This window comes from Thunnus thynnus, chromosome 5 (genome assembly GCF_963924715.1).
Source record: "Thunnus thynnus chromosome 5, fThuThy2.1, whole genome shotgun sequence".
NCBI lineage: Eukaryota > Metazoa > Chordata > Actinopteri > Scombriformes > Scombridae > Thunnus > Thunnus thynnus.
In genome coordinates this window covers 11,608,918-11,619,288 of record NC_089521.1, presented here as the reverse complement: position 1 = coordinate 11,619,288, position 10,371 = coordinate 11,608,918, and the positions used below count along the sequence as shown (strand labels likewise).

Below are 10,371 nucleotides of genomic sequence, written 5' to 3'. Positions count from 1 at the left end.
TTGAACTATAAGAAGTGGCATATCACTGCTTCCTGTTTGAGGTGTGATTTGCCCGTGTTATCTTGCATAACTTTATTAGGGCTATTTTCTAACAAGATAAAACTGGGAAGGAATGTCATTTTCCTTATCAGAAGGGGCACTGGTCCACCCCACCCGTCTGTTTTTGTTCACTGACAGATTGTTTTTAGCACTTGTGCCTCTCCTTATCCACTTACTGACCGGGGGCCTCTAACAGGCAACAGTACAATGCAGACCAAGCAAACAGAATGAAACCATGTGACTGCAATAATAGACATTTTTCATGGCAGACATTTAAACATATCATAGCAGAACAGGTGAAATTAATTGTCCTATTAGGTGATTATTGGAAATCATCAATAATTTAGTTACAGCCTTGCTTTTCCCGCTATGACAAGTCAAAATATCTGCTGTGAAAAGGTCTACAAAGGATCTTTATTCCTTGATTAACTTACCTGTTGTTTCTAAAGCTTTCAAACACATCTCATGGCCTTTCTCAGCGGATGTCATTGCTCTAATTACTAAACCACCTCTATGACGACTGGGCAACTGCTGAGGAAGGCTTTGAAAAGTTGTTGAGAACTTCAGAAACAACAACTAAGACAGACTTTATGTTAAAGATCCCCTCCAGACATGTTTTCAGACATGTAACAATACTCTGCATGGAATAATATTTTGTTTCTGACATGGTTTTCCATAAAAAAGTGACTTGATACTTGACACAAGATGGACAAAATTCTCAGTGTGCTGGAGGCATCAAGTTTCCGTGTCACACTTGTGTAATTGGATCATGATTGGCTTCCAAGTTGTCATGTGTCTATGTCCTACTGGTTGTCTCTCTTGTTGTGGCAGGAAGTGACATATTTAGCAGCCAACACTGCACATTCTTTCTTTTCCCCCAGAATGAGGAGTAACTTCTCCCTTTCTGTTGGACTTTGGATTTTGGGGCAATTTTTTTCAAATTTTGGAAAGACTTTCTCCTTAATATTTCTGTAGTTTTGACTTTCTGTTATAAAATGTGATTCTGTCCCTACAGCTCCCTCGTCACAATGACAGCACAGCGTGTCCTTTCTGGGCTGCCAGGTCCGCCTGTGTCTGCCCTTCTCTATTGCCAGACTATGGTCACTCAGTCTGTACATCGTCAATGTCTTTCTCAGGTTCTTATCAGTTCTGCCACAGTATACTGTCTGTTTAGGGCCAAGTATGTCTCTAAACTATTTCTTTTTCTTTTTCTTCAGTTATAATTTGGTTGGTCTAATCTTCTGAGTGATAGTGTAACTGCCTTGAGGCTGGCTGGGAGTTTGTGATGTCAGAAGGTGAAAGGTCAGCCAGCCTCAGGACCAGTTGGCTGAAAGGACTCCTTACTATGTTCTTTCTATGTAACTCTTGGCAGGTAGGGGCTTTATAATGGTAACAGGCAGGATCGCTCTTTTTAATATTGCTCCACAATTTAATAGATCTTTATTGAATACTCAGAAATAAAGGATATTGGCCTAATTCCTTAAACTCAAGCACAAATTTCTCCCTCATCAGCAGATGAATGTAAAAACAGCCTTCAAGTATCAAACTCTGCACATTAAAATACATTTTTGAGTTGGGGTGAGGGGCTTTAAGATTTTTACTTTTTTGCAAGCTAATGAACTTTCAAGCTTGTGACATGTATAGTAACCATAGTGAGTTGAGTTGAAAAACACATTACCCTTATGCCACTATTGCAGTCCTGAGGAACTGAGTTAAACAAATAGGTGTCTTGTTACTAGAACATGGTGAACAGATTACTGAAAGAATCATCCTCAACAGTGGCTGAGCTCAATATTTCCATGTTGCAAGACACTTTATGATCACAGGAGGGAGGCAGTAGCTTCACAGTGGTGTCATTGTTTATAATTAATGCTACATTTACATAATTTCTGGAAAATGTAGTTGTTTTTTTTGCTGTGTTCTTGTGGACTGTTCAGCACCCAGTGGAAATGATGGAGCACACTTTTATCAGCCAGTTTTGTGTACGGAAGTGGTAAGCAGGTTGTAAGGTCAGAGGGTAAAGGCTATCCCTCTTTCGATTGAGAATACACACAGCCATCTTGGATCTAACGAAGAGAAGGGAAATTGATGCGGTGAGGGTATTTAACGTATTTCTCGTCTCATTAAAGCGGCTCGGTACACTATTAACTCTTCAGCATGAGCTATTTGCCTCGCTGTTTCCCTTCGTTTCGACACGGAGCGGGTCTGTAGCCTTTAGCTCCAGCAGATTGTCGCTCCTGACTGCTGCTGCTGCTGCTGCAAACGGAGCGTAAACTGAGCCGAGAAAACGGGACAGCTGACTGTGGATATATGGAGGCAGAGACGGCCCAATGTACTGTTTGATAGTGGCTGCTGTTTGGTAGCCACGTCGGGGTATTTTGGAGCTGAAAAGATTTGAGAATGCTGTGGTACTTTGCTCCCTGTTAGCTTAGCTGTCGTGAAGCTAGCTAAGCTAACGCAGAGTGATTACAGGCACCTAGCCTGCTAACGTTAGCCACAGCAGCCTGTTAGCACTGCTGCTGTTATTTTGCTGAACAGAGACACACAAGGTAACACATACTAGCACTCATACAAGTTTAACAAGCAAGTCAACACTCAGCTCTGCTGTCAGCTGATTTATTCTTTATCTGTAAAGATCATTAGTTTATTTGTTATGGTTGTTCAACTTTTTCATTCTGTTTGCAGAACAGTTCAAAACTTTACTTGGACATCCCAAGATGCCAAATATGTCACACTGAATAACCTCAGTGTGAATTTATGATGCACCCATCATTTTACAACTGGTTTAAAGGTGCACTCACAAATAATGCAGTCTTGTGTTTAAATATTTCCATTCAGGCTTTTTCATCTTAACTCAATTTATTTATGTTGTGTGTTCTGCTTTATTAATACTGCAGCACTGTAGAGTTTCACTATGAATGAAAAGTGCTGTATAAATTAAATGTATTACTATATTAAATATTGTTATGTTGTGTCAGTGAAGTGCTGGAACAACCTGCTGCAGATTGTATGTGATGTTGTCAGATATTAGAAATATATTTAATTTATGAAATATAATTTATTTAATTTCTATTTAACTACATAAGAGGAAATTTAATGGGAACAACAGTGTTTATATGAGAAATGTGATGGTCAGTGTAAAGTTGTATTTGTCTCCGGTTCTTCATCTCCTTGCATCATTTGTTGCCTTTGCTGTTCTATTGACATCCACATTTCTTTAACAGCATCTCTGCTCTCTCTTTGCAGGTGACGAAAGGCATGTTTGGTGCTAGAAAGAAATTTGTAGAGTTTGTCGAGGTAGTCGATAACGACTTTACTGATGAAAGCATGTACTACAACCAGCCGTCGATGTTCCCACATCGGTCGGACAAAGATGTGAGTTTTGTTCCTGTGTCTACAAACCTTTCATTCCTTAAATTAACATAACGAGGAGACATTTTCCTGTTATCTTATGTGTTCTTAAATGTTTCCCTTCAGATGCTGTCTTCTCCTTCACCATCATCATCAGGTCAGCTGTCGCAGCTCGGTGCAAGTTTGTACGGTCCACAAAGTGAGTGTTACATAGTCCTCCATACACAACAGTTTTCTTCACAGTATGTAGCATACTGGGAAGAAATGTTAAGTTTGGATAGTGTGAGCATGAGTGTAGTCTAACTTAGTTTAACTGTTATTTAGGGTAACTCTGTCAAATAAAACCATAATTACTGAAAGTTTAAATGTGAGACATTTTGCAGAAGAATCTTCTCTGGGTCGTCTGACAGTATTTGTTTTTCTTCTTTGTCTCTCTGCAGGTGCACTCGGCTTTTCGGTAAGGGGCATGGGTAACAATACACCTCAGTTAAACCGAAATTTAACACAAGGCACCCAGCTACCAAGTCATATCACCCCCACAACAGGGGTCCCCACCATGTCCCTCCATACCCCTCCATCACCAAGCAGGTGTGTATGAAGGTGTTTCTTGCTTTTTTGTCTGCTTGCAGACACACACTTGTCTGGTTTATAACAGTAAATTAGACCTGCAAATAAAGATGGCAGTTGACATGAAATGAGCAAAAAATATGAACGCACTAAATCAGAACTGATCATGTTTCAACAGGGGGACCTTGCCGATGAACACAAGAAACATGCTGAACCACTCTCAGGTCGGTCAAGGCATTGGTATGAGCGGCAGGACCAACAGTATGGGCAGCTCGGGGCTGGGCAGCCCCAACCGCAGCTCGCCCAGTATCATCTGTATGCCCAAACAGCAACCAGCACGCCAGCCCTTCACCATAAACAGGTATATGGGTCTAGATAGTATAACACATACGTTGGCTCCTGCTGACACGTGTAAATTATTCTTGTAGATATCTGCCCATCCTTTGTGTCTGCTATGGTTTCCTGATATAGAATTTAAAACCTTTAGGTTTTTTTCATTTTAAAGAAAGTAAATGTGTGCCTTAATATTTGTTTTTTTCTCTTTCTCTGCAGCATGTCAGGATTTGGAATGAACCGCAATCAGGCTTTTGGGATGAACAACTCAATATCAAGCAACATCTTCAATGGCACAGGTTAGTGAGTTTAACTGAAGTATCGTTATTTTGGGTTATTATTTAGGTTTTCTGTAAACAAACACATCTGGGCTGAAGTCTGATGTTAAAAAAGAAAACAAGAAAACAAAAATCACTGTAAAAACACCACTGGCTTCACAAAACTGAATTATTAGTTTAACTATTTTGAGGGATAATTTGCAGCGTTTGTGTTCTCTTACCATTTTTCTCTTCATTTTCTATTATCAAAAGCATATCCTGAGTTGTCCTCATGATAAAACAACCTTGTTTACAAATGCTGTAAACAGGCGTCTTGATGCAGGAAGCAAAACCACTTTTGTATGCATGGTGACATTTAGTCAGAGTGAGAATGAATTCAAACCAAGTTTTTGAAAAATCCCCTTTTTGGGGGGAAGTAAAATCTTCATTCCTGGAAAAAGGGTAGGGGTAACATTGTATAAAGTTTCTTTGACTGCTGAAACAGACAATAGCTATTGTTACTGAGGGGACTGTTAATTGATTAATATGCAGTGCAGAAAGGTTACCTTATGAATTGAATATTTGCCACATTACACAGATGAATGGCGTTTTTAAGGTGACATTACATGTTAGAAGTTCTTAACCTTCCTATTACTGCAGATGGGAGTGAAAATGTAACGGGACTGGATCTGTCAGACTTCCCTGCATTAGCAGACAGGAGTCGGAGAGAAGGGACTGGAAACCCAACACCGGTGCTCAACCCACTGGCTGGAAGGGCTCCTTATGGTAGGCCATTAGGCTGCAGAAAGTGTCTTATTTTTACACACATTAAGCCATAGGCAGTAGGTTCCCACAGGAAAGGAAATCAGCTTCTTGATTAGAGTCTTGATACGAGTGAAGGATATGTTTCAATGCACATCTAAGTCCATAGAAACAAGAATTTGTGATGATACGATTTTTGTTGTGTTGTATTGCTTATTCCACCTTTATAAAATCTAAACTTTATTGTATTCATCATCATCAAGTTGGCATGGTGACGAAGCCATCTACTGAACAGACACAGGATTTCTCAATCCACAATGAGGACTTCCCTGCACTGCCTGGCCCAAACTATAAGGACCCTACGTTGAACAACGATGACAGCAAAACTGTAAGTGTGTGAGCCACTGATGGCTCTGCACCACAATCTGGCAGGATGCTTGTTTATGTGTGTCAGGGTTGCACAGTAAAGACAAATGTGTTTTTCTGTGTTTAAAACATTTTTTCTTTGTTTTCTTTAGAACTTGAACTCCACAAGCAAGAGCACATCCAATGCAGATGGGCCCAAGTTCCCCGGAGACAAGACGGCCTCAGCACAGAACAACAACCAGAAGAAAGGGATCCAGGTGTTGCCCGATGGTGAGACCTCTCAGCCAATCGTATCGCTCCACTTCCACTGAGACATCCCTTCTTAATCGCACAACATTGGGTGAGGCAGTTGGGCTCTCTACCCTGCATTTTGGGTTAGATAATTATTGGATAGGCTACAGTGAGGAAACCAAAAGAAAATGTTCAGTATGCTACAGACCATCATCATCTTTCCATTAGTCTGGCTGTGACCATCACTTGTTTAAAAAAATAATTGGCTTGGTTTGCTCTCCAATGCGTGCACAAAGTGTGGTTTAGAAATATGGAGGTAATGTATTGACAGTAAGTATTTACTGTAGATCACGGCCCAGTTTCAGCGGGTTGTTGAACTCTGTATTATGCTGCTGCTGCTGCAGGCCGGGTGACGAACATTCCCTCAGGAATGGTGACAGACCAATTCGGCATGATTGGCCTCCTGACGTTTATCCGGGCAGCAGAGACTGATCCGGGGATGGTCCATCTGGCGCTAGGAAGTGACCTCACGACACTGGGACTCAACTTAAACTCACCAGAGTAAGACAGCTGTTCCACCAGAAATACAGTGTTTTAGGATAAATAACGGCCAAAATCGTCACCATAGTTTTATCAAGTGGTAGGTTTAAGCTGCAGTCATCTAACAAAAATATGACAAATAAATTGATTAATCATTAGCTTTGTTAAACGCTAATAAGTAGTCATTCAAATAATGTTACATGAAATATAAAACGTGGGCACAAATGGTCACAACTTCTCACTGAATGAATTTTAGTTAAACTAAGGACAACTTAGCCCTCCTTTTTATTGGCATGCCATTTTTAAACTGAATAGTTGCATTTTTGTCTCTCTGAAGTTACAAAGGCATATGACAAATTAACTGGAGACATCTTTAGCAGTTTAATCCAAGTGTTTTGAAGCCAAACAATCATACTGCAGGTCCAAATTTGTTAAGTAAAGTTTATAGCATATTTAAACACAGCTTAAGCTGACCAAAGTGCTGTCTAGAAGGACATTAAAATATAAAGTAAAAAGTATAAAAACACAAAGGGAAACATACCAATGACAACAATAAACAACAAAGGACAAATACAGAATTATAAACAGGTTGAAAGATTAGTGGGCCAAAAAGGCCCGTGAATAAGAACGTGTCTTTAGCTTAGATTTAAAAACAGATGGAGGGAGCACATCTAATATCTAACAGCAACTGGTTCCACAGTCGTGGAGCAGCAACTGCAAAGGCTCTGTCATCTTTTATTTGTGACTGTAGGACAAACGAGAGATTTGTTGTCGGATCTAAGAGACCTAGGAGCTGAGTGCCAGTGAATAAGGTCTGTGATATAAGATCGGGCCTGATAATTAAGAGCCTTGAAAGCAATCAGCAAGGTCTTAAATTTGAGCTCAGTGAGCCAGTGAAGAGAGGCAAGGACTGGGCTGATGTGCTTGCACTTTTTAGTACCAGTCAACATCCTTGCAGCTGCAATTTGGACCATCTGTAGACGAGTTAATGAAGACTGGGGAAGGCCTAAATAAAGGGAATTGCAATAGTCCAGTCATGATGTGATGAAGGCATGAATTACTCTTTCCATATCATGGAAAGACAGCACTGGCTTGTGTTTGGAAATAGAAATTATTTTTAACAACAGAAATGATTTGTTTGAGCCTAAATTAAAGATAACATTTTTTAGCATTGTTACTTCACATATGTGGTGAGGTGGCCTAGCTTACTGGTGAGATGACTTCTGGACTTAGAGGGACCGAAGATAATTACTTCAGTTATTGTCGTTGTTACTGATTAGCTGAAGGAAATTATTTCTTCTTTTCTTTTTACGCCACAAAAACAGGTACTGCCCACAATATTGTAACTATCAGTGACAAAATAATATGGAAAATACCCAAAATGCAAAAATATTTATTTTATTTATTTAGGTTTCACACCAACACAACTTCTAGCCAATAAACTAAACTAAACAGTTACACACTTGATGACAATATTCCCCCTCCATGCTGGTGTAGCACTACAAAGGAGATCTGCCTCAACTGGTTTCTAAAATAGCTTCTTTAGTTACAGGTTCATGATTTTACTTAAATACTTAAATATGCAGTACAGCCAGTTTGATTGTCCTACTCAGAAATACCACTTCACTTGTGAGGTTTCCTTCTTGTTGACTGCATTTAATAGATCATTGCATTGGTTTGAATTGTTGTGTGTTGAGCAAATGTTGTGCTGTTGATATTAATAGTGGCGACTTCCTCTCCTGACAGAAATCTGTACCCCAAGTTCGCCTCTCCCTGGGCTTCAGCACCTTGTCGACCGCAAGACATTGGTAAGATATTAACTTGAAGTATGTGTGGGAGGAAGACTTTAATCTTTAATTACCTGAGTTTAGTAATAACTTGTAGGTTTTGATTTGGCTGACCTGATTAGCTTTTAAGATTTGGCAGAGTCAGAGCCAGTCTGAAGACAGAACGGAGGTACATGGAGTTAAAGGGCTTGTGAAGAACGTGTGGATGACTCCTTATCAAGCTGCACACTGATCAAAAATTCAATAAATATTGCAGAATAATTTTAAATATTTTCTTTGATAACAGTTACAACCATGAGTTTTCATTGGCTATATGACCTTCTGAAGTATAGTGTTTTCAGGCCCATGGCCTGTTTTACATGTCAAGATATTCAATCTGCTGTCACATGAGACATAAAAAAAACTGCAGATCGTTACATTTGAGAGGCTGGAACCAGAGAATAGTTTGTATATTGCTTGAAAAATGTCTGTTTTGATAACAGCGTTGTTTTGTGACTGTATCATCATCTTTACAGTGTAAAATAGTACACGTCTTCAAATCTCGATTTGCTTGACAGCAAATTTTTAGAGAAGTCTTTTAAATTTGACATTTTCTTAGAAACAGTAATATTACATGTTATAGTTACCGTTGGAGAGCTGCTGATGATAATTTCTCTCTTATTTTTCAGACTTCCATGTTCCATCGGAGTACTTAACCAACATCCACATAAGGGACAAGGTAATTATGAGCTTGAGAACGGTGCCAAAATAAATGGTTGCACTCCTCAAGTAGTACATGTGGGTGCCAACTCTACTCTCTCTACTACTTTAGCTGGCTGCAATTAAACTGGCGCGATACGGCGAAGACCTGTTGTTCTACCTGTACTACATGAATGGTGGAGACTTGCTACAGCTTCTGGCAGCAGTAGAGCTGTGAGTAGTTGACCTTTTTGAACGGTGATTACTGCAGAAACATGATCTGTTTGATTTAAAATTCTACGTATAGCCATTGTAGCTAATAGCAAGTGTGTGTCAGGCTGTGATTGATGTTAAAAAAAATTAAGTGATGGTCACAGGCTCAGTTTTTTTTTTCTTATTCCTCTTTCATAACTCTCTCCAGCTTTAACCGGGACTGGCGGTACCACAAAGAGGAGCGGGTTTGGATCACAAGGGCGCCTGGCATGGAGCCTTCACTGAAGACCAACACCTATGAGAGGGGAACCTACTACTTTTTTGATTGTCTTAACTGGAGGAAAGTAGCCAAGGTAAGAGTTCTACTTTATTTATCAAGCGAAATGGCATCTTAAGATATGATTTGTTGTGGATTAGTTTGTTTCCTGTCGTGTTAAAATTGTGTCTGCATCTCTTAGGAGTTTCATCTGGAGTATGATAAGCTGGAAGAGAGGCCTCACGTGCCAACAACGTTCAACTACAACCCAGCCCAGCAGGCCTTCTAAGGCCCGACCAGTCCAAAGGCCACAGCTGTTCCTGCACACGACGCTGTTGTCCAGGGAGTGTGCTGTGGTTCACACAGCTTGGTTTTTATTCCTCGAGGATTTGGCTATTTGACTGCGGGGGGTCGTCGCCACCATCAAAACTGCCCTGCCTTTCTAAAATTACATGCTGCCCAAAACACCAACACTTGTTCTGTTTTTATTCTTCATGTTCCTCCTGGTTTTTTTTTTTTTGTCTTGTTTCCAGCAGGGTCTGTGTTATGTTTACGTCTCTGAGTCTGAAGCCTGTTTTCTCCCTGAAAGGAGGACTGACCTTGTGGCACAGGACAGTGACAGAACAAGGTTATGCCTCATATTTACAAGTGTTAAGAACAGAAAAAAGGCGGGGAGTTAACATCCTCAGACGCAAGTGAAAGGGTGAAAGAAATGCAATGTTTATTGTTGCACTATATTTAGTAATAAAAGAACACAAAATTTGTTTGTGCTTTTTTATGTGAACACTCCCTGAATTTTTTTTTTCCTTTTCCTATTTTTCTTTCGGGTCCGGGGTGCATGCAACTTTTCCTCATGCATCCCTTTTCGTCCCTCCTTTTTTTTCCTTTTACATTGATTCTTTCAAACTTCTGTATTTGCACCATCAAACTGTTTTCTGTCTCATTCTCTGTTTCCCCCCTCTGTCTGTCTGTCTCTCTATATGTGAGTTTT

General features: G+C 40.0%; 1 protein-coding gene across 3 annotated transcripts; it reads left to right on the top strand.

Annotated features, from left to right (window-relative positions):
- Positions 1-2,026: 2,026 nt before the first annotated feature.
- Positions 2,027-10,144, top strand: cnot2 (CCR4-NOT transcription complex, subunit 2). 3 transcript variants are annotated; one of them, XM_067589221.1, is made up of 15 exons: positions 2,027-2,132; positions 3,286-3,414; positions 3,517-3,589; positions 3,831-3,978; positions 4,136-4,318; positions 4,510-4,589; positions 5,208-5,333; positions 5,573-5,697; positions 5,828-5,945; positions 6,311-6,467; positions 8,193-8,254; positions 8,902-8,951; positions 9,045-9,145; positions 9,333-9,477; positions 9,583-10,144. In XM_067589221.1, exons 2-15 carry the CDS (start codon positions 3,298-3,300, stop codon positions 9,667-9,669), a joined length of 1,572 nt encoding a protein of 523 aa, XP_067445322.1. In that variant the 5' UTR covers positions 2,027-2,132; positions 3,286-3,297; the 3' UTR covers positions 9,670-10,144. The 3 variants fall into 3 exon arrangements, with proteins under 3 accessions (XP_067445322.1, XP_067445324.1, XP_067445323.1); XM_067589222.1 differs by lacking the exon at positions 2,027-2,132 and adding an exon at positions 2,194-2,588; XM_067589223.1 differs by lacking the exon at positions 5,208-5,333.
- The last annotated feature ends 227 nt before the right edge of the window (positions 10,145-10,371 follow it).

What these genes read in the sequence shown, in the direction of transcription:
- cnot2 (XM_067589221.1), top strand. Translation starts at nt 3,298, where the DNA reads ATGTTTGGTGCTAGAAAGAAATTTGTAGAGTTTGTCGAGGTAGTCGAT. An exon ending in GGCTGGAAGGGCTCCTTATG is followed by an intron (nt 5,334 to 5,572) that starts GTAGGCCATTAG and finishes ATCATCATCAAG; the next exon opens with TTGGCATGGTGACGAAGCCA. An exon ending in CTCAACTTAAACTCACCAGA is followed by an intron (nt 6,468 to 8,192) that starts GTAAGACAGCTG and finishes CTCTCCTGACAG; the next exon opens with AAATCTGTACCCCAAGTTCG.